The 21,651-nt window shown below is 48.1% G+C and overlaps 9 protein-coding genes across 9 annotated transcripts; 3 read left to right on the top strand and 6 right to left on the bottom strand.

The window, feature by feature from the left end:
• Positions 1-436: 436 nt before the first annotated feature.
• Positions 437-2,018, top strand: LACBIDRAFT_238748 (uncharacterized protein; the record flags this gene model as incomplete). Its single annotated transcript, XM_001886065.1, has 3 exons — positions 437-650; positions 706-1,679; positions 1,746-2,018. Coding segments are annotated over 3 exons (1,461 nt in total), but the record flags the coding sequence as incomplete, so codon positions are not given.
• A 778-nt stretch (positions 2,019-2,796) lies between these two features.
• On the bottom strand, positions 2,797-3,025 carry LACBIDRAFT_307387 (uncharacterized protein; the record flags this gene model as incomplete). Its single annotated transcript, XM_001885972.1, has 1 exon — positions 2,797-3,025. The coding sequence occupies exon 1, from the start codon at positions 2,989-2,991 to the stop codon at positions 2,797-2,799; it is 195 nt and encodes a 64-aa protein (XP_001886007.1). The 5' UTR covers positions 2,992-3,025.
• Positions 3,016-4,203, top strand: LACBIDRAFT_238729 (uncharacterized protein; the record flags this gene model as incomplete). Its single annotated transcript, XM_001886064.1, has 3 exons — positions 3,016-3,290; positions 3,573-3,931; positions 4,031-4,203. 3 exons carry the CDS (start codon positions 3,016-3,018, stop codon positions 4,201-4,203), a joined length of 807 nt encoding a protein of 268 aa, XP_001886099.1.
• A 122-nt stretch (positions 4,204-4,325) lies between these two features.
• On the bottom strand, positions 4,326-6,560 carry HAG16202 (histone acetyltransferase, GCN5 superfamily; the record flags this gene model as incomplete). The annotated part of the gene is made up of 11 exons (XM_001885971.1): positions 4,326-4,402; positions 4,457-4,538; positions 4,595-4,879; positions 4,974-5,097; positions 5,152-5,553; positions 5,606-5,686; positions 5,735-5,859; positions 5,909-6,071; positions 6,126-6,196; positions 6,250-6,485; positions 6,536-6,560. The coding sequence occupies 11 exons, from the start codon at positions 6,558-6,560 to the stop codon at positions 4,326-4,328; spliced, it is 1,671 nt and encodes a 556-aa protein (XP_001886006.1).
• A 94-nt stretch (positions 6,561-6,654) lies between these two features.
• LACBIDRAFT_307384 (uncharacterized protein) lies at positions 6,655-9,312 on the top strand (the record flags this gene model as incomplete). The annotated part of the gene is made up of 9 exons (XM_001886063.1): positions 6,655-7,585; positions 7,639-7,780; positions 7,871-8,234; positions 8,297-8,413; positions 8,472-8,574; positions 8,626-8,674; positions 8,733-8,836; positions 8,888-9,020; positions 9,078-9,312. The coding sequence occupies 9 exons, from the start codon at positions 6,655-6,657 to the stop codon at positions 9,310-9,312; spliced, it is 2,178 nt and encodes a 725-aa protein (XP_001886098.1).
• A 631-nt stretch (positions 9,313-9,943) lies between these two features.
• On the bottom strand, positions 9,944-10,484 carry LACBIDRAFT_307383 (uncharacterized protein; the record flags this gene model as incomplete). Its single annotated transcript, XM_001885970.1, has 1 exon — positions 9,944-10,484. The coding sequence occupies exon 1, from the start codon at positions 10,442-10,444 to the stop codon at positions 9,944-9,946; it is 501 nt and encodes a 166-aa protein (XP_001886005.1). The 5' UTR covers positions 10,445-10,484.
• Positions 10,485-11,114: 630 nt separating this feature from the next.
• LACBIDRAFT_152799 (uncharacterized protein) lies at positions 11,115-12,211 on the bottom strand (the record flags this gene model as incomplete). Its single annotated transcript, XM_001885969.1, has 4 exons — positions 11,115-11,864; positions 11,892-11,910; positions 11,941-12,120; positions 12,174-12,211. Coding segments are annotated over 4 exons (987 nt in total), but the record flags the coding sequence as incomplete, so codon positions are not given.
• A 2,682-nt stretch (positions 12,212-14,893) lies between these two features.
• On the bottom strand, positions 14,894-17,418 carry LACBIDRAFT_307381 (uncharacterized protein; the record flags this gene model as incomplete). Its single annotated transcript, XM_001885968.1, has 10 exons — positions 14,894-15,101; positions 15,161-15,530; positions 15,584-15,647; positions 15,701-15,760; positions 15,811-16,225; positions 16,269-16,332; positions 16,385-16,544; positions 16,597-16,652; positions 16,796-17,127; positions 17,186-17,418. 10 exons carry the CDS (start codon positions 17,416-17,418, stop codon positions 14,894-14,896), a joined length of 1,962 nt encoding a protein of 653 aa, XP_001886003.1.
• Positions 17,419-18,876: 1,458 nt separating this feature from the next.
• LACBIDRAFT_307380 (uncharacterized protein) lies at positions 18,877-21,457 on the bottom strand (the record flags this gene model as incomplete). Its single annotated transcript, XM_001885967.1, has 10 exons — positions 18,877-19,111; positions 19,170-19,557; positions 19,610-19,673; positions 19,727-19,786; positions 19,837-20,260; positions 20,304-20,367; positions 20,418-20,577; positions 20,629-20,695; positions 20,748-21,134; positions 21,198-21,457. 10 exons carry the CDS (start codon positions 21,455-21,457, stop codon positions 18,877-18,879), a joined length of 2,109 nt encoding a protein of 702 aa, XP_001886002.1.
• Between the last annotated feature and the right edge of the window lie 194 nt (positions 21,458-21,651).

Here is a 21,651-nt window from a genome sequence, read left to right as displayed (position 1 = left end):
TTGGATTTAATACACGACATTGAAGGCCAAGCCCGAGCATCGCAGAAGCACAGGAATTCAGATGGGTCTTCCACTGCCGGCGGCCAGTACTAGGATGGTTCCAAGACGGTTCTGAATTTAACGTGAAGCCGCTCGTCATGATTACTTCGCCTTGAAAGTTTTGGCCGGAGTTCAGCATCAGTTGTTGCGGCAGTGGAAAGTACACCTGACAATTGAGTACATCGAAAAAAAAATTGATTTCTTCAGCCATCTGGATTTTGAGCTTGTTCTGAGCGCCAGGGATTTCCTAGGAGGGTATGTTTTGATCCACGTGGTAGGCCAGCTTTAGCCTAGTACTAAGTACTCCCTGCAACAAGATTGGACTGAAACTCAGGAGCCGTCTGTGTTCATTCTTGTCCCTGTTGTTCACGGCCAGCTCGAGTTCTTGGCGAGCATAATGCCCCCACCAAACGCGGCCCACTCATGGCTAGCAGGTCGCCACTTTGGTATCGTTATTGACGCCGGCTCGTCAGGTTCGAGGTTGCAGATTTACAGCTGGAAGGACCCTCGGACTATCACTTTGGAGAAGGGGGACCCTCTTGCGTACACCCTGCCAAAGGTGGAGAAGGGTACTCAGGACGAGGACCAGTGGGTGAGCAAGGTAGAGCCTGGTACGTCCCTATCTACTCAACTGTCAACGTGTTCGATACGAAATAATCTCTACAGGTCTTTCATCGCTCGCAGATAACCCTGAAAGTGCGGGCGCGTACTTGCGCCCTCTGCTAAGCCATGCGCGAGACCACATCCCCCCATCTCTTCAAAAAGAGACGCCGCTCTTCCTGCTCGCAACCGCTGGCATGCGTCTATTGTCCCCAACTAAACAGGCTGAGATTTTGAAAGAGACGTGTCGTTTCCTTATCACGCATTCGAACTTCAAAATCGATGGCCCGTCTGCAGTTGGGCCCTGTGGTTCCAGTGTCCGGATAATTACTGGAGAAGAGGAGGGTCTTTTCGGTTGGATAGCTGTCAATTACTTGATGGACGGGTTCACGGGGTCAAGCAAGGAGCGGACGACATATGGGTTCTTGGATATGGGAGGGGCTTCAACTCAAATTGCATTTGAACCCAGTCTAGCTCATCAAGGAAACACTAAGAACCTTATCGACGTGCGGCTTCGCCTTCTTGGTGGAGATGAAATCCGTCATAAAGTTTACGTGACGACCTGGTTGGGATATGGCACCAACCAAGCCAGGGAACGATATGTCGGGAAGGTGGTGACGGAGTTCGAAGCAAGTCGCGGCGAAGAAAACGATAACGATGTCGTACCTGACCCTTGTCTTCCAAGAGGTCTTGAATTGACAGAATCTCCAGTTCACGCGTCAAGACCTGCGTCATCGCATTTAAGTGCGACACATCGATTACGAGGGACAGGTTCTTTTGAGCAGTGTGTTCAAAACGCTTCGTCATTGCTCAACAAAAACGCCCCATGTCCGGATTCACCATGCCTCATGAACGGCGTACATGTCCCCCCAATTGACTTTTCCGTGTCCCACTTCATTGGGGTTTCAGAATACTGGTACTCTTCGGAACATATCTTTGGTCTGGGAGGTGCATACGACTTTGTTCAGTACGAGCGCGCCGCCTCTAAGTTTTGCTCAAGAGACTGGCCGGGAATTTTGAAGGAGCACGAGGAGTCTCGCGTGCGCCATCGTCTGGGCGGTGATGGCGAGGTGGAGGTGGACGGGAAGATTGTTGTAGCCGGCCAGTGGGGACCAAACGTGGAATTACCTCGTCTACAGATGCAATGTTTCAAGGCAGCTTGGATCGCCAATGTTCTTCATGAGGGCATTGGAATGCCGCGAATCGTGGATCCAGGAGGGAACTCGACGACTGACGCGGATAAAGTGGTGGAGGAGGCGGAAAAGAAGGGTCTGGGCAGACCCAGGCCAACCTTTCAGTCACTCGATACTGTTGGTGATATCGCTATCAGCTGGACCCTTGGGAAAATGGTACTCGAGGCGAGTAAAGAGGTTCGTCCTCTCGTGAAAACAGCAAAGCCAATCGTGGATCCCATTGACGATATTGAGGACATCGAAGACTCTCCGATACAACCCATCCGACCTTTCTTCTCTTTGGACGCACTTGAAGATAAGATTACTCCACACCTACCTTCCTCGCTTTCTAGGTCATCTCTTGGGTTCTCTCCCGTGCTATTCTTGCTCTACGTCGCCATCATATGCCTATTGATACTTCTTTGCCCAATCCGGCGACGCAGGCGTTTGTTCTGCCTCCGCTCGGTGCGTTCCGCTGTAAAACGCGATACGTACAACTTGAGCGATGCACTGGAAGAAGGCAAAGCGAACGGTTCTACTCCTGGGTCTCCATCTTTGTCCAGCCAAAAATGGATCCATCCTCTTCGTCGCATCTTCTTCTTTTCCCAGTCAAAGCAACATTCCGGTCTATCGGTCTCTACGTCAAATAATACTGCCCTGCGACATATGACGAATGGACATGCCCGTGCCTCTCCGACAAGGTCATATTCAATGCCTAACGACTTCTTATCCACGGCGAGCTCGACTCAGTATTTACATGGTTCACGTTCCCCTTCCCCTGTTCCTGGTTTTGCAGACGATACTATTGCGAGTAGCCAGTCGTCAATCATGTCTTCACGATCAAGAAACGCATCTCAAATGAGTCTTGCAAGCCTCGCTTCTCGCCAAAACGTCATATCACGATCATTATCTGGGAAAGGTCAGCTTCAGTAACCTGCTGCGGCATGTCATTAGACCTTGCTGTCGCCCTGCCCCCATCTTCACATTACTTACCGTTCAATGTTTCGTTGAACCCCAGACACTGGGCACCACCAATTGGTGATACAAGGACACGCCGTTGAATTGGAGGGATAGGTCGTGGTTTGGAGGGGCATGTTGTTGAGGATAGGCTAAGTAGATCACCACTGCCTCTCTTCCAGTAGTAGATGTAGAAACATGGACATTTACCGATACCGATCATGTGATTCCAAGGTATTGATCTCTCATGTCGATTGACTTAGAATGGTGCAAGCTCGACTCATCGCTGGCGACGTACCTCGTTGAAGTTCTAAACAGGCAGCTTGGAAACGCCGAAAGACCGTCGTTCATAGGACCAGTCGAAGTCACTTCGCTAGACTTTGGCTCTGCATCTCCAGACGTTGAGCTCGTCGATCTGCGCGATATTTATCGCGACTTTCTCGAAGACGATGAAGAGGGCTCCGACAGGGGCCCTGTTAAAGTAACTGAGGGCGCAGAGGACGAGGAAGGATTTGAATGGGTGTCAAGAAGAGCGGTGGGCAGGGAGGAAGCCCTCGCATACCAGCACCTTCCACCGCACGTACGCTACGGCCGAGGCGGGCCCACAGATATGTTTGCATCCATGCCGTCAATACATTCACCTGCGCCCGCATTCTCAGACGCATGGAACCCCGGTGCGAGTATGCCCAATTTCGCTGATTTCAGGCCACCATTACGGCCCAATGTCCCCACCCCAATGTTCCGGAGTCCTACACCGTCTACGCCGTTTACTGCGGGCCCGGTTCACCGCAGCAGCAGCAGCAGCGGCGAATACGATCGGGGTGCGTCTATTCCAGCTACGAACGTTACATCCTCCCTCGATACCCGATCTGACCAGCCCGACGATCAGAAAGCCCCCCTCCTGCCACCACCCCCTGCGGAAAACCCGCATCCTAACCTCCAGCTTCACTTGCACGTCAATTGGCATTCAAATCTTCGGATTACGTTGACTACCTCGCTTCTCATCAACTACCCCTCCCCGATGTTCATGTCTTTGCCGATAAAACTATCCGTAACTGGACTCATTTTCATCGGCGAATTAGCGGTTGCTTATGAGGGCGAACGTCGACGCGTTCACCTTTGCATTCTTGATGATCTGGACCCGTATGGCCCAGCTGGTGACCGTGCAAAACGTGATTCTGCAAGCAACACTCCCCCAGAACCGGACGACGAATCCCCGCCATCAGACATCCCTACGCGCCCCCCTAAACCGTTACCGGTAGGACAGCGACTATTGCCGTCTATTTATATCGAAAGCGAGATAGGTCAAGCGGACAAGCATGTGCTGAAAAACGTTACACGCGTGGAACGATTCATCCAGGATGTCATTCGCAAGACTGTCGAAGAGGAACTGGTCTTTCCCAACTTTCATACGATCGTCATGGCTGATTCATAACACCCTTCCTCATGCAAAACCAGTCGTGTGAGCCTCCACTCGGTGAATGTACAACCCTCCAGATCCAATTAAGATATAAAACTTACATACATTGCACTATAATCTATCTATCATGTAGAACTTCATAACAAAGACTTGCTCATGTACGGCCCATCTAACTCATATCCTAGCTTTCTGTAGTAATCGCGTGTCCCAACACCTATTCGCAACAACGTTAGCAATCGCGTACGGGGAAAGGACAGCTGTCGCTTACCTGAGATCACAGCCAACTTGATACTCCCATGCTCCTCTCTCGCTATTCGTTCAGCTTCTTCCATTAACAATGTGCCGAAACCCTATCAAGTCAATTTGCGTTAATGGTAAATGGACAGCAGAAGGGACCGTAACCGACCTGATGTTGGAATTTGGTGGGGTCTCGACCATGCACAGGCACAGCGGTCCCGTAGACATGAAGTTCCCGCACAATGCTACACCCACCTGCGTCACCGTCCTTCTTCACCAGCTCCGGACGGAAGGTACCTTCATCCGAGCACTTTCTCAGTCGCAAAAGCCCAACAAGGATGTCCTTCTCTGGATCTTCATACGAAAGGAACGTTTCCCATCCTCCGTTCGCGGTGTAGTCTCGCCGGAGAAGTTCAACTGCTTCTGGACGGACCTTGTGATGTATCTCGTGGATCTATGAAGAAAGTGAGTTCAGCGCCGACAGGCAGACAGATGAGCAGGATGAAGCAAAAGCAGCGTGAGGGAAGGGTAAAAAAGTTGCCACGTACGCCAACTTCACGGAAGCGAACATCTCGACACACGGCACCAAAGTCCTTCATTCGATTCAAAGCCAATTCTCGCAGATTCCCAGAGTTTTCACAGCCGCTTGTCACCAAAGGCAAAGGAATATCACTGAAATCTCATCAGCATTGTCAAAAATAAAGACGGCAGCAGCACCGCACTGACCGCTGAACTCGATAAACCCTCGTCCATGGCGGAACAAGCGCCAGTATACGCGCAACTACATCCACCAAAACGTTCGGAGTATAATTCTTATACCTCCCGGTCCGCCAGAGCTCATAAAGCCCCGTACCTCGGATAACGAGTGTTGGATATATCTTCAATCCGTCACTTCTAAAGGCAGGGTTCTCAAAGTATTCCTTGAATTGCTCCAAGTCACGCTCAACGCCGACGTTCGGAAGGTCAGGCATCATATGCGCGACGACTTTGAAGCCAGCATCTTTGGCGAGGTGGAAGGATTCGGAAACTGCGCGTACTGTGTGGCCGCGGTTCGTATCGCGGGCCACGTCTTCGTAAACCGACTGCACCCCAATTTCGAGACGAGTGCAGCCGTATCGGAGCATTTGACTAGGATACAGATGAACGAGGATTCGCTTGGAAAAGCAGTTTAAAATCGTACCTAAGATGTGGTCGTAAACAGTAGTCCGGTCGTGTCTCGATGGTAATTCCAATAGCTTTCGATTTGCTCTGTTCGGAATACCTGTAGTGGGTCAACTGAGAACATACGGGCTGCGATGGTTCAACGTACCTAACAGCCTCATCTACATCCGTGCCTGTGAAACCAGAAAGTGCATTATGCAGTTGCGCAATAAACTTTCCACGATAGTCCTCTGGCATGCTCATGAATGTCCCTCCCATGACGATGAACTCAACCTTGTGGCAAATCAGTGAGGTGAATGGTATGGAGTGGACTAGCATATACCTTGTCAACGTTATGCCCCAGACTTTTCAACTGCTCAACCCTCCCTCGCGTTTGTTCGTAGGGGTCGTACCGCGCCCGAATGGCACGCATACTCGTCGGTTCGTATCCAGTATAGCTCTGCGTGCTGTAGTCAAAATCAGAGTCAGGTCCTCCAGGACAGTACCTAGCCGATAAATCAGCCAAACTCGTCGATATCATCCCAGAACAAAAAAATTACACGCATATATTCCCCGTCATCGCAATATGCGGACACCGATGTGGTTTGCACATCACGGCCACCACAGCTATCTATCTCATCGAGTCAGCTTCAAACCCTCTGAAGTTAAAATGACCTCACTCACCCCACTAGCGGTCCTGATAGGCCTCGCCTTCAACTTGGGCAACAATGCCTTCTTATACTCATCAGGAATGGCACTGATAATATCCACAAGCCTGGGTACACCCCCAAACACATATTTTTTGCTGATTCGTGAGCGGATCTCGTTAAGTGAGACCGACTCGTTGGCGTCGTGCGCTTTAATCAGTTCTGACGCAATTCCTGATGTTACGCGGAGGAGTTGTTCCGCCTGGGATGGACCTGCGTTTGTTGTTGGAGACGGATAAATGAGTGAGAATGACGAAAGTGACCGTCAATTTTTGTTCCCTGCACCATTGTTCGTGCTGCTTTTGATCAGACGTGTTGAGTGCCAGACTCGTTTATTGAGAGATTTCGGTCGGTCCTACTGACGCTGTTTATCGAGAACGGAATGTTCCACCCTTTTGTGGATGGCGTCTATGTGCAAGATGGGAAGGAGAAAGAGTCAAATACCATCACCCGATCACCGATCACAGTATCTTATCTTTCTCCTCAACGGCCCACTCTCGAGCTCAATTCCATACCCATAGCGTCTTCGGGAGAATCATCTGTGATACCTACCGATACCAATATACCAACTCTTGCATCTCAGGCAAACCTCCCACACCAGACCCGAGCCCGACAATCTCTGGCATCCTTGCTTTCACTCTTGCTTTCCAATTGCTTTCACAACAAATCTCTGGCATCTTTGCTTTCGCAACAAATCTCTGGCATCCTTGCTTTCACAACAAATCTTTGGCATCCTTGCTTTCACAACAACATTCCCTGTCGCAGCTGTTACCCAACCCAGCACACCTCATACCCATTTCTTTTCTCAGCTATGGACGTAGACGAATTTCTATCTGATCAGACCGACGAACACCAAGAAGAGCTGGATTTCGCTCAAAAAAGAAGCTACGCTGAGGAGGTCTATCGGGGAGTCTATACAGAGTTTTTCGCCTGGGAGCAAGAAGAGTGCCGTCGAACACTCATTAGTCTTCGAACAACGACTCCAAAAATCTTGCGATTACCTAGAGTCTCTACGTCTTACCACCCATCCCAGGTCACCATTGTAGAGGGCTCCGAGAAGTTCTACTTCGACGATCTTGTCGACGACAGCAACTCATTCCAGGCATCTTGCCTTACCATTAAAGCTGCTAAATGGAGCCCATGTCCAAGATACTTCAGCTGCACCCCAATATCACAGAATACTCAGCGAGACACGGTCCAGGACTGCACATTACCATTCGTGCCTTATGCAGATGATCCCAATTTCCCTGTTTTTGATTACCTCGAGAACTTTAGTGAGTTTGCTTGGCAGGAGGAATTCAAAGATCCAGACAGTAAGCAGATGCTTTATTTCAACTGGTTTTATTGACCTTTAAATGATGAAAAGTGGAAGAGATCCAAAGTGAAGCTGTACGGAGGTTGATCTTTGGGCCTCACAAGTTCACACTCCAAGACGTCGACGACCTCGGATTTTTCAGCCTGACCCGTGTCACAAACTCCTTTGGCTTGCTATGGGACACCACACAAAGGTCGGTATATTCCCAGAGGATTATTCATTGTAGTCACATATCTTCTTAGAGACTCATTAATCTGGCCTGGAGCTCAATTCTCTAATTTAGACCGTCTCCCAACAACATGGATCATCGATACCCCAGATATATTCTCAGTTATTTCAAAAGACATAAATACTTTTTGTCCCAATCTCAACTGCTTGCACACATTCTGTTCTGTGCATGGTGGAGTAAATTCGCCTACCCAAGATATAAACAGCTGATTTTTTTCATTTATATTTTATTTTTAGCGGGCAAGGCGGATGTTCCATACGTGATATGTGATGAGGCTTCGGGGGCTTATCAGCTTGCCACGATTGAACCTGCCAAAGCGGCAGAAACAAATGAGAGCCTGAAATTGTCAGAAGTTGAACCGTGTGGTGCACTCTGTTTTAAATTACAAGATTTCGACTCAGAGGAAAATTATCTTTTGGTATGCCACACTTCCATTATATATCTTCTAACATGTTCAAGTTTTCTAATTCTTCTCCTTAGGAATCTTCACCTTGGAGCAATCCTGATGATATAACAATGCTTGAGGGGATTCTCAAGCTCACTCCTAATACCATCCCATGTGATCTTGCTATTATTTGCAGGAAACCTTGCTTTGAGGTACATATAAACTACAATCCATCATGACAACTCTGATTTGGAGTGTGCCTTCTGATAGGTTTTCATATACCGTTCAAGATTATTACCGGATGAAAAAATTCTAGAAACCATAAGTTACAACTTTTCTCCCAGTCCAAGCGAAATCATCCTCCCAGAATTCGGTAAGGCACCGAAATTCATTGAATCTTCAACTTCTTATTTCTATCATGCAGTGAACATGTCGGTACCTGACGAGTCAGAGTCCAAACTAAAAATTTCTCTGTCAGTGGACTCAGCCGGGTCACCGCTGTATCCACACTAATTTCTAAATTTACCAAAGTCTTTCACCATGCCAGCACAAAGGTCCATGTCACGAAGCCTCTGATTGTCACTGTTACAAAGAGGCCCATCATTGCAGTCGCAATTGTCGGTGCAGCTTGGACTGTAGGCTTTCTCATTTTTCTTTTACTCATCATCCCAAATGAAGCACTCTAGGTCCTATCCGTTGGAAGGGCTGTAAATGTGGTACCCGCAAGAAATCATCTGGGCATTGTGGGACTGAAAAATGCCCATGCTGGGCAGCGGCGCGTGAGTGTGATCCAGAACTTTGTGTCAAGTGCGATGCTCGGTCCGTTTTTTTTTTTTTTTCGAACAACGCGCACTGCTCCATGATGATCGTTTTCAGAGGACGGCATAAGAAGAAAAAGTGTTTGAATAATGACATTCAAAAGGGGAGATTCCAGGTACTGTTGCTTGATCAAATCCGAAGCTATATGAGGTTTTTATTTCACAAACTACAGCCCATTAAAATCGCGAAGGGTTTATATGGAAGTGGAGCATACGCCCAATGTGCACTACCCAAGGGAGTATTTATTGGAGGTATGAAATTATTCTGTGCATTTGTTATCCAGACTTCTTAGCAGTGGGATGACTTTTATTAGAATATGTCGGCGAGTTAATCTCCAAAGAGGGCACCGCCTTGACGACAATAGACGTGTAGGTGGCATTCAAATGCAGTGTTATTCCTAGAACCTTGACCTCCCAATTGACAGATTGTGCAATCATTTGGACCTAAACTACATATTTGACCTGGACACAACATATGCTCTTGATTCTGCAAATTTCGGGAACGAGACGCGATACTTGAACCATGTTGACAAGGACCCGAATTGTGATGCGACAGGTAATTGATAACACTTTTGTTCCTTTTTCTATTCTGCACTAACTTTGGGGGTTGACATACCTAGTCATCAACGTGAATGGGGTTCATCGAATCGTCCTTGTAACAAGTGAGTGCTAACAGAGTGTCCACTTGATGGCACTTATTATTTCTTGTGCAGTAAAAAGTGTAGCAATCGCAGAGGAACTGTTTTTGAACTATGGAGAAAATTACTGGAAAAAACACCGTGACTCTTCAGTCTCTCCTACCTGATCACGGAGACCTTTGGTTTTGGACCCTGTACTACTACCTTGCGCGCAATTTTGAATCTTCTGAGCTCCAAAAAGACAATCAAGCGATGTTATAAATGCCATCCAGAGAGATGATTGACTTTAAAATTCCAACATTGAACCCAATAACAAGCTAATTACAAAAGTGTCGCTGACAGACTTTACTCTAAGTAGGGTAGATAAAAAAAATTGAGAAATCTGGTCTGCTGCATGGGAGGAGGGTGATGGAAGGGTGATGGAGGAGAGTGGGATCGGTATGAAGGTGGCAGTGGAGACGCGTCCAGACATGCAATGAAAAAGAGAGAGACCGCAAAATAAACAAAACGTCAGGATATAACTCGTCTCAAGTGTCGTTGGCCTAACGCATTGGTGTAAAAGCGAGTTCTTGTGCGTTGGCCATTGTCTACGGAAGGTAATGAGATTAGAGGGAAGAGGGGTAACCAAATCAAACCTGTGGGTATCAAGAGATGAATTGAGGTGAATCAGGCAGGGGAGATGCAAATGAAGGAGGAGGAGGAGGAGGAGAGGGCCAGACAAATAAAAGACGGGGATGGGGCGGGGAAAAAAAAGGAAAGTAGGAGATGAGAGGATGGGGTGGTTCATGGTTCTGTGACGAGGGTTCAGGAGGAAAAAAAGTTGAAAGTATCATTCGTGTTACTAGTTGTATGAGGTAGTAATAATGAAAGCAAAAATAAAAAAAAGAAGAAAGATAATCCAAATCCCCGCGTTTGGGTCGCCGGGGGTGTCGAAAAAAAATATCGTCAAGGAGCCGTTTTTTGCCGGCGAAAGCGACAAGCCAAAAAGAGTGGCTTGCGGACATAGCACCTTTGAAACATAATAATCATATCGTCGTCAGCCCCACGCAAGTCTAGCGAAGCAAAAAGTTTCACGAGGAGCCCAAAAGGAAGGGGGGGGGGAACTTGCACTATAGCGGATTGCTTCTCTCCGAGTACAGTGGGCTAGTCGGGATCCGCGGACTAGGCACGCGCGAAGGGATCCTGGACGGTGGTCTCGACGGGTACGGCGATCCATAGGGTGCTTCATGGTACTTTGGCGTGTCAAGCGTTTCTGAAAAGTACCCATGCTCTGACTCTGTTTTGTCTTGCCCCATACTAAGTGAATTCATCAACGCCCGAGGGCTTCCCAATGGCGAAGGCTGTTTACGCGTGAACTGGCCTAGAATGGGCGCGTCTGGGGAAACAGGGGCGCCAGGGAATGGCGTTGACTTGCCTGACCCTGTTCCAGTTAACAAGATGGAAACTGGCTCCTTCCCCGCAGGTTGATTGTACATCCAAGTTGACCCGAGCACAGTAGACGCTCCGATGATGAAAGAAGGCGTGATGTGGAAGTCGAACAAGGCCACTGACGCGAGGAATGATAGCACGATCGATAGACTCGTTGCGAACCCTTTCAAAATGTTATCGGAGTACTTGATGACCACAGCTGTGACAAGCCCGCCAAAGACTTGAACGGCGACCGTAGCCCATGCCCATCCACCAAAGTTCCGGAACAGGTCCATAAAAAATCCGCGAGAGTTCGGGGGTACAGGTGTGTACAGGATGGGTAGGAAGGCGGGAAGGAGGGAAAAGAGTGATAGTTGGACGTTCCGAACCCACAAGTCAGCCTTGGAACCCTTCAACACCATCTCAAAGTACACGCCAGCCAACCCCGAGGTGAAACATGCAGCAGTGACCGCACCAAAACCTTTGAGAGGACTCATAACATGAACATGGTACTCATGTGCGCTACCAACGGCTGTGGGCTTTGGGACATGACTGGAGGACGTCTGGATTTGCACAATGCCGACACCGATCGCCAAAAAGAACAAGGACAGCCATTTTGTGGTGCTCAATTTTCTCCGCAAGAGTGCCACGGAGAAGGCCGCCGTGGTGAGAATCTTCATTTGGTATGTCACCTGGAAGGAAGCGACGGGGAGATTGCTGATGGCAACGAATTGGAGCGAGTTTTGAACCACATAGAGAATGGCAGGGATTGACAACTTCCAACAGTCCGGGCTGAACACCTCTGAACACACTTCCCCAAAAGCTACCGTCCAAAGATAAATGATGCTCCAAATGGACTTCCGATGGCGCGTTGACTGGTGGTCGCTGAAGATAGGAGCCCGCGTAAGCGCAATAATGAAGGATATTGAACCCTTGAGCAGTTCGTTCAGGAGCACGGCTGATGCTGGCGAGTAAGCGAGGGCTGGCGTCGTTGATACGCGAGAGTAATGCATCACGATTGATAGGGCAGCGTTTTGGACTGCCAGAGTCACGAGTCTACAGCGCTATTGAGCCCTCGAGGAGAAATGAAAAATCAAAGAAGGACATACGATACATATTTTAGCGGCATGCCACATATGGTTGGTTGAGCCTGGTTATCTAGTTGTTGCAGTGCCCCATTGACTGCGGAACCATTGACGGGATATTTCTCTGCATAGCTAACGGTTGCGGAAGGAAGTAGAGGCGACAAGCGTGGACTTGAAGTTTTACTTGAGACGACGCTGGCCGATAGGGATGATGAAGAGCGAACGGTGGGCAGGGGTCTGTGGTACATCTCCGGAGAAGGAGACGACGAAGAGGCGGCGGAGATATTGACCGAAGAAACTCTTGGGTGTGTTCTGGGTTGAGCCATAGGGGTGAAAACTGAAGAAGTAAGAGAAGGTGAGAGAGGAAATCAAGCTAGAAGAAGGACGTACAGAAAATATACTAATGGGCAGGTGTAAAGTATTATAAGGGGCGAGAACGAAGTTAAAGTGGGTGGTCGTCGTTTCGAAGAAATGTCGAGGAGGAACTCGACGTTGTGGTCCAATTGTGGCCAGTGGTCGAAGAATCAATCCAACGTTTAGTCACATTTTTCGACAACAAATCCCACCAGAATTCGACCGGAAATTCGTTAGCGCATTCCCACACTGTGTGATCGGAATTTGCTCAGCCCTGACTTTGATCGTACAGTTGCGGACAAACAAAGTCAACAAATTTATTGACCTATTTTTTGGGACTCCGAAAAACATCGGAATTGGTAGATAATGGTATAAATGGGTTCCTATTGATCTCCTTGATCAATTCCAACGAGCAGAATTCCCAGAAATGACGATATAAGGGTTTTATACCCCAAAAATTTGGCCAGTGCCTGAAAAAATAGCTAAAAATACGAAAAATATGCCAATCGACTCCTTTTTGTTTCCTCTCTTTGATTTCATCAAAGTCTCCCTGAAATATCGATGTCTTCGATGGTGGGAATTTTGCTAAAACTGTCACGTGGGCATACCCTTTCCGGTCAATGTGCCCCGGAAAAAGATATAAATGGACCCTGGTTCATTTTTTCACGTATCTACTGCACCAGGGTTATAAATTGCACAGAATTGATCCAAAGATGGCCGACTCTGAAGACTTTTGGGTGCGTTGAAAACACCCAAAAATTTGGCCAAACCAAAAACGCGTGGGAAAATTAAGGGAACACCTTTTTTGAACAGTTTCGAGGTCTCTGAATCTGAATCTGAAGTCAGAATTTTGATAAAAATTCTGGTTCTCAAGTTATCAAATTTGATGACTTTGTTTGTCCGCAACTGTAGCCTTGGCAAGAACGTTCGCAAGAAAGATAATGTGAAGAGAGAGGAGAACTGTGATTTATATATTTTATGCCTCGAACGCGAGTGAGTCAGAGAGTAGCCACAGCGCTGTGACCGAGGTAAAAGTAACAGCAGCAGACCGCCCGCGATAAGACGATTCTGTGCGCTTTTCTCTCTCATGCGGTCAAAGCACGCGATTGCCCTGAAAAAAGGTCAGGGCGCCACACAATCTAACAGAAGCTAACTTGTATTGAAGAGCCTAAAATAACTCGTTCGATATCACAAGTACCTTTTACCTCAAGGCTCACAATTTCTTCTATGTACCAACATGTGTCTACTACCAACGCAGCACCGTCGATCCTAAGAAGAGAACAATGAGCGCGTGTCCAAACTTCAACAAGAAGAATTGGAATTAGAGTGAGCCTCAGCCTCGCCTTCAATTCTCCATCCGCACCCAACCCATCAAGCCCGTTTTCCACCGCTTGCCATGATGACCCGCGGGGAGAGCAAGATGCCCATCCAAAAGCAGGATCCCTCCGTAGAAGAACGGGGTGCGTTCCTTTACCAGGTTTTTCGTCGTTGGCCCACTCTTCACAAAAACCAAAAACGAAGGAAATAAAACTCACAGATTCGACGATATGACAAGCCTTGATGCATCAAAAAACAATAGTATTGCACACTCGTAGAACAAATAGAGGGATGTAGAAAAGCTCCAGGTGATCCTGCGTCCTAGCCCCTCAACCAGAGGGAAGAGCAATCAGCAAAGATTGTTTTTGAGAATTCCCTCGTATAAGCGAGTCCCTCTTCGACGTTTGTCTGGACCATCCATCCTTGTGCACACGAGTGAGGCGGAGGACAGGATAGTAATTTGGACGCCGTTGAAGTTGAAAAAAAAATAGACGTGCGGTTTATGTACTCCCGGATAATGCCGTTCGGGGTTGCCAATTCAATATCCGACAATTCCCACTCTTCTCTGTTCACGAAAGCATTTACTTTCCATATTAATTTGCACAAAAGCTAGTTCTTCCTCTTTTTTTTTTTTCATTTACCGGAGCATATATAGTGCATGGTCGAAGTAAGCCGAAATCGAGGATAAGTCGTTCGGGGAAGCAGTCCTTGAAACACAAAGAATTCCGAAAAAATGCGAAAAGAATTGAGCCCGACATTGATGCTATCTTATCGTTCATACTGCGCACCAGCTTCCGGCGCCCGGTATTGCTGTTTTCGGGTATGCCAAGTCGTATGTTGAACCTCTAAAATGTAGCAGGGGAAATAGGCGGTTCATTTTGGTTCAAGACGAAGGGAGCAATAAGACGCAGGTCGCGAATGCTTGAACATGTGTAAAGCGGCACAAAGTCTAAGGGTAGTGTTAGGTATAATATCTTCTTCACGCCAGAGATGGCCCATAAATGATCGTCTTCACCCCTTGCTATGTAGTTTCCGCATGGGTTTTCTGCACTGCACCGTGTGTTTTGACGCCTTCAATGAGGCGTCTCCGGCTCTTCGGCGTCGACGTCGGTATAGGTAATAACTGGAGGTGGTGGTGTATCCCGCGGCAACCTCACAAGACTAAAAAGGAAGAACGAAAACACGACGCTCGCAACGGTCATGAAGAAGATGGCACGAGGGAAGGTCGCCACAGTCCTCATGTACACATATCCATATAGCGAAGGCCCTATAATTTGCGAGCTGCAGCGAGAGTAGGTCAAAGATGATCCAGCAATCAGACGCAAGAGGAAACAACTTACCATAATGCTTGTACGACGCTGAGAGCGCCAAACAACCTCCCCACCTCAACGCCACCTTTTCTAGAGTACATAGCCAAGGTGACACTCTGAACAGCTGGGGAGAATCCGCTGCCTATGGCGCTGAGCATCCCAAACACGGTGAAAGAAACTGGTGTGGGTGCGAGGCCCATAAACAAGTATGAGATTATTTCAATGAGCAGGGACGCTTGAGCGAGGCCAAGGTCAAATGCTGGCGAGTGGATCTCCTTCCTGATGGGGGGACTTGACACTCCGCTAGTACTTGATTCGGAAGACAGCAGTGGCTGAGCCTCAGCAGGACTGGAGGGGAACTCCACAATGAGCGGTTTGGGTTTGAACACTTTGATGATGACTGATAGAGGAACATATTCAATGATTGGAAAAGAAAGAGGCTTTGAAACATACCCGGCAGTAGGAAGGTCAAAAAGACAGCCCGAGCAGCGCCAACAAGACTGAGCCAATAACCGATCTGGAGGTAGGGAGATAAGACAGGCAGGGAAAGATGTTGCTGCGACTCCCTACCGTCTCCGAACTCCACCCAAACGCTGAAGCAGCATATTGGAATTTGAACGAGTATGATCCCTATACAACGTTATTAGACAGACAGTTGTCTTTCACCTGACGCAACATACCATAACAGATATGGTGCTTCCGTATCCAATCGCCATCAGTGCCAAATTCCAATTTCGCCTGGGTTTCCTCCCTTCGGACTTTTCAATTTCGGGCATGAAAATCGTCAAGGGGCTGAGGAAAGAAAAGATCCGCTTTAGCCTGACAAAAAACCCGACACTCGTTTCCGATTCCCGTTCCCGAGCCGAATTCCCCATTTCCTCGTTGTACTTGACTTTCGCCGCGTCCATGTCTTTCATCGAAACCGATTCTGGAACGACGACCCAGATGAGGAAAGCATAAATGATGTGTATTGCGAATGCCACGTAGAAGACAGAGAGGGTATATCCAGTGAAGCGGATCAGCAGTCCACCCGCCATTGGTCCAACAGCCATGCCAGTGAAAACAAGCCCGAGGTTCAGAGATAGAATCCTCGACCTATAAATGTCAGATATGTCTTATGAAGCAGTCAAGCTCCTACCTGGAGCCCTCGTCAGTAGTGTCTGCCAAATACGCGTGCATGGCCGCAATGGCGCTAGTTACACCTGCGGAGGATTGTTCAATACGAACTTCCGAACTAGGTCACAAACGACTGACCTCCGAGTGACCCTTCGACGGCAGGTCCCACAGTAAGGAACCAATATCCACCTGGAATGCGGTTCGGGAACAACGCAACCATGATAAAGTTGAAATCCGTGAGTAAAAGCCCGAAGACGGTTATTCCCATTATGGTCAATCGACCATGTCGGTCAGAAAACTATACGCTAGTCAGTTTGAGCTTTCGACAATTTCCGTGAAGGGACACTCACAGCACCCCACCATCCTGCCGTTATACAAGACAGAATCCCGGTAAAGGCTTCAATAACTAAAAGAAGAATGTATGAGGCCTCATCCGAAGAGAAATGGCTGGCACTGATAAATAGCATTAACCAACAATACTGGTTGTGTTAAAACATGAAAACCAGCAGAAAGGACAACACGCGTTCGGAATAAAGATCAGAAACACACCGGCTGTGAGTTTGGCTACTGCAGCCTGAACAACGGGATCCGACGCGCATCGGTTAGGTTTCGTGGTGGGACTTTCGCGAGTTGTCCGAACCGAGTTGTCAGTCAAACGTGGGCGATAGATTTGATCAATGAACAGTCCAGCCGAACCGTTACGGTGAGGAAGTTGGCCAAAAACCTCAAATGCGTCTACCAAACCAAGTTCTAGCCCGGGAAAGCTCTGCTCGAAGATATCAGGCTTGTGCACCCTGCACGCGAGTGTCGTGTAAATTTCGATTCTTGGGGCCATCATCGCAGACATAGCTATCGACGTAAATGGGAGAATGGTCAAAAGCCTTCACAGCCAAAATTTAGTGGATGTACGCCGTTCCCTCATGACAATACGAGACTCACCACCACGGAGAAGGCGTTTTCCACCAGGGAAGTTTCCTTGCCTTATTTTCCGTTAATGCGTCGTCCGAGTTTCCGACATCGCCACCTTCGTATTGATTGTGAAATGGGTGGACAAAGAACTCTGTTGCCTCTTCGTCAACAGCCCCATGTGCGAGAGTCAAACTTCCTGCCGTCGGAGCGTAGGGATTGGAAGAAGACTTGGTGTGTTTAGAACGCGAGTACAATGCGGACATTGTGCAACCACGGCCGTTCCTCGCAATTTACAGAGGGGCTGGATTGAGGGTAGAGAAGAGGGGAAGTCTGGATCGAAAAGAAGATAAGGTTGAAACGTCATGGCGGTTAGGGCTGAGAAGAATATTGATCAAATTCGGATGCGGATATCCTACTTATCTCCTACGTTGGTGACAGTCAACTTGGAAGTGTCCTACCGTCGGCGGAAGATAGCTATAGGAAAAAGCAATCTACTTTACTCATAGGCTTCGCTAACTTGCGAGAGAAAATGAATAAAAAGTAAGCTATAGGAGCGTCAACAAAACTGTGAACCGTCCGTTCATTTTTCGCCCTACACCCCAGAAGACGATCTCACCGCAAAGTTATTGAGCTTTACGTATACAACCAAGAGCACAATCGGTTAGAGCTGGCAAAATCGGCTGGTCATTCTAGGCTAAGAAACATAGCAAAGGGATCGAGCATAGGATCGAGCAATAGGAAGGAAGTAGTAGATCCCGAAGCTTGAAGGCAATGCTAAAACTTGGGTGTAAATGGAGGGTCGTTGTTATGCCAGAGGCTACATACACAAATCAATCATCAACGATAAAAACATAAGATCAACGGGCTAAATATTCACCTAAATTCCTGACCAGTCTACTTTTACGGACGCATTTTGGAGTGTCACAACGGCGAAGGAGAAACAAGGGACGAAAGCGCCTTGCTCACATCCCCTCCGTTTTCTGTTAAAACTCTTTCCGCCTGAGCTCGGGTGATCTCAAATTCGTGGACCTAGCCAAAACGCCTATCATCATCACCGTAGAAACAGAAGCATTGCACGCACGATGAGGTCGATGTCGTCCCTCTTCAAGGCGGCAGCAGCGGGATCCTTGACAGCTTTCGTGGGTGCTTTGTCGAGAATGTTACAAGCACGCAAAGCCTCTTCCATTTTGCCTTTGGAATACGAAAAGCCATCTGCATACTACTTATCATTGACCGTTAGAGTCAGTCTAGTGCCATAGGTTAGTTTAGCAACAGACTTACGTTCACGATGACCTCAGGTTCTGGTCGTCCATTGCTCCGAGACATTTCCGTTCTGCGATGGCAAGCTTAAAATTTTGATACGTTTGAGCCAAGTTTGAGCGCTAAGTTGTTCGCAAGGTGGAGCTCGGACCGGGTAAAAGCCTCCGGTGACTTTTGAGTGCAGACCCATTTCAAAGGCTAGCTAGCTCAACCACAGACACGGACTCTGTTCAGACCAAGGTTCAAATATACGAAATCGTAGTTTATCTCACTGTGCTGGATGTCTGCACCGATCCCGCTCGTTCGCCTGCCCCGGATTCAAGTCACCAACAGCTTAAGAAAATATACATACATTTCATTCACATGAAGAGTAAGAGCAGACAAAACGACAGTCAAATCCGCAATTAAGAAATTCATAGTCTGTACCACGGGGGGTATAAGTACGCCTGCCATATTATCCCTCATTGGCCCTCGACAAGAGTTTGCTCTTGAAAATGGGCTGCGCTCGTCTCCTCGGCGTCGACATCGGTATTGGTAACGCGGGAGGATGGCCTATCCTTCGGCAGTCTCACAAGACTGAAAAGAGTGAATGAAAGGACGACGCTTGCAACAGTCATCGCAAATATGGCACGAGGGAATGTGGCCACCGTCTTCATGTACACAAGTCCGTATAGGGAAGGTCCTAAAATCTGAGAGCTGCAGAGTGGAAGTGAATTAATATAGCATACAACAACCGGAGGAAGGAGCCGCTTACCATAACGCTTGTACGACACTGAGAGCTCCAAACAACCTCCCCACCTCAGTGCCACCTTTTCTAGAATACATAGCCAAAGTAACGCTCTGTACGGCTGGAGAGAACCCAGCGCCCATTGCACTCAACATCCCGAATACAGTGAAAGTAAATGGTGTAGGGGCAAGGGCCATAAACGTGTATGAAATGATTTCAACGACAAGGGACGCCCGCGCGAGCCCAAGGTCGAATGCTGGCGAGTGGATCTCCTTCTTCATAGGTGAAGCCGTTCTGCTGCGGGAACTTGAAGCCTCGCTACCACCTGAGTTGAAAGACAGCAGTGGCTGAGCTTCAACGGGCTCGGGGGGAAACTCAACGATGAGTGGCTTCGGTTTGAAAAGCTTGATAATGACTGATGAAAGACTATATGGAAAGATTTGGAGCAGGAATACTTTGGAACAAACCTGGTAAAACTAGGGTCAAAAAGACAGCTCGAGCGGCGCCAACAAGGCTGAGCCAATAACCAAGCTGAAGGATAGAAAATCAGAGACACAGATGAAAATGTCGCTGCAACTGCCTACCGTCTCTGAACTCCACCCAAACGTTGATGCTGCATATTGGAATTTGTATGAATACGATCCCTACACACAGGACGTTAGATATATGCTACTCATAATACTGTGCAACATACCATAACGGAAACTGTGCTTCCATATCCAAGTGCCATCAGGGTCAAATTCCAATTTCTTCTGGGTTTTTTCAGAGGATTTTCTTCAGCCCTCTCAATTCCAGGTGTGAAGATTGTCAAGGGGCTCAGGAAAGAAAAGATCCGCTTCAGCTTGACAAGGAAACCGACGGTTGGATTCAAGTCACGTTCACGTGCCAAATCGTGCATCTCCTCGTTGTACTTTGCTTTCGCCTCTGCCATATCTTTTTTCGTTAGAGATTCCGGAATGGCGACCCAGACAAGGAGAGCGTAAACGGCGTGCACTGCCGTCGCCACGTAGAACACAGAAAGGACATTTCCAGTGAAACGGGTTAAAAGTCCACCTAGCAAAGGCCCCACGGCCATGCCGCTAAAAAGAAGCCCGAGGCTAAGAGATAAGATTCTCGACCTAAAGACGTCAGAGATGTTCCATAAAGTAGTCACGATCCTACCTCGAACCTTCGTGAGTAGTATCCGCCATATACGCGTGCATCGCCGCACTGGCGCTCGTCATACCTGCAGAGGGGTCGTTCAAGACTAAGTATCAAAATTATTCCCAAACTGACCTCCAAGTAATCCCTCGACTGCGGGTCCTACAGTAAGAAACCAGTATCCCCCAGGAATGCGTTTCGAGAACAACGCAACCATGATGAAGTTAAAATCGGTGAGTAGAAGCCCAAAGACAGATATTCCCATGACGCGCAATCGACCATATCGGTCGGAGAACTGAGTCCACGATCAATCTTGAGGTGTGCAAAAATGCAAAGGAAGACTGACGGAACCCCACCATCCGGTGGTTATACAGGCCAGTATCCCCGTACATGTTGCAATTACTGAAAGGAAGCTGTTAACTAATAACTTTGATACTCCAGACAGCGTAAAGAACAGACTCTAGCCTGGAAGGCCCGTCTGGAAACAACACAAGATACGCGGATGTGGGTGTGCAATCGAGGTCGGAGAACGCACCAGCTGTGAGCTTGGCGACTGCAGCCTGAACCACTGGATCTGAGGCACATAAATTAGGTTTCGTGGGCACACTTGTGTTGGTCGCTTGCCCCAATTTGTTGGTCAAATAGGGGAGATAGATTCGATCAATTAACTGTGTAGAGGGGTCAGTGGGGAGTTGCCTTCGCTCTTCCACCAAACCAAGCTCCAACCCGGGAAAGCTCTGTTTGAAAATATCGGGCTTGTGAACACTACATGCGAGGATCGTGTAAATTTCAATCCTTGGGGCCATCGTCGCAGACATGGCTATGGATGTAAATGGCATAATGGCTAGAAGCCTAAGCCCCATACGCAAAATATCAGTGCATACACGCTAACCCCAAGCCAAACACGAAACTCACCACCACGGAGAAGGCTTCTTCCACCAGGGAAGTTTCCCTGCCTTCTTGTCAGTCAAATTGTCATCCGAGTTTCCGTCGTCGTCCTCCAGCCCAATAATGGTACCTTCATCGTGATGGTGATTCGGGTGGACGAATTCATTCAACAACTCTGCCGCCTCTTCGCCAACAGCCCCATCTGGGAGAATTAAGCTTTCCGCCTGAGGAACATAGGGGACCGAAGAGGATGCAATGTGTCTGGAACGCGAGTGTGATGTGTGCATTGTGAGACCACGCACGTCCCCCGCAATTTGAAGGGAAACCAAGTGGTAGGCAACGCTGACAGTTGGGGTTAAAAGAGGAGATGAGACTCATGGCTTGCCGAGGGAGAACGTAATTACTCATGTGGCGGAAATGCCACTGTGATTCCATGCGTCAGCAGATAAGATATGACAAAATTCGGCTTATCAGATAAAGG

Source organism: Laccaria bicolor, genomic scaffold (genome assembly GCF_000143565.1).
Source record: "Laccaria bicolor S238N-H82 LACBIscaffold_35 genomic scaffold, whole genome shotgun sequence".
Classification (NCBI taxonomy): domain Eukaryota; kingdom Fungi; phylum Basidiomycota; class Agaricomycetes; order Agaricales; family Hydnangiaceae; genus Laccaria; species Laccaria bicolor.
This window is presented reverse-complemented; position numbering and strand designations above follow the sequence as displayed.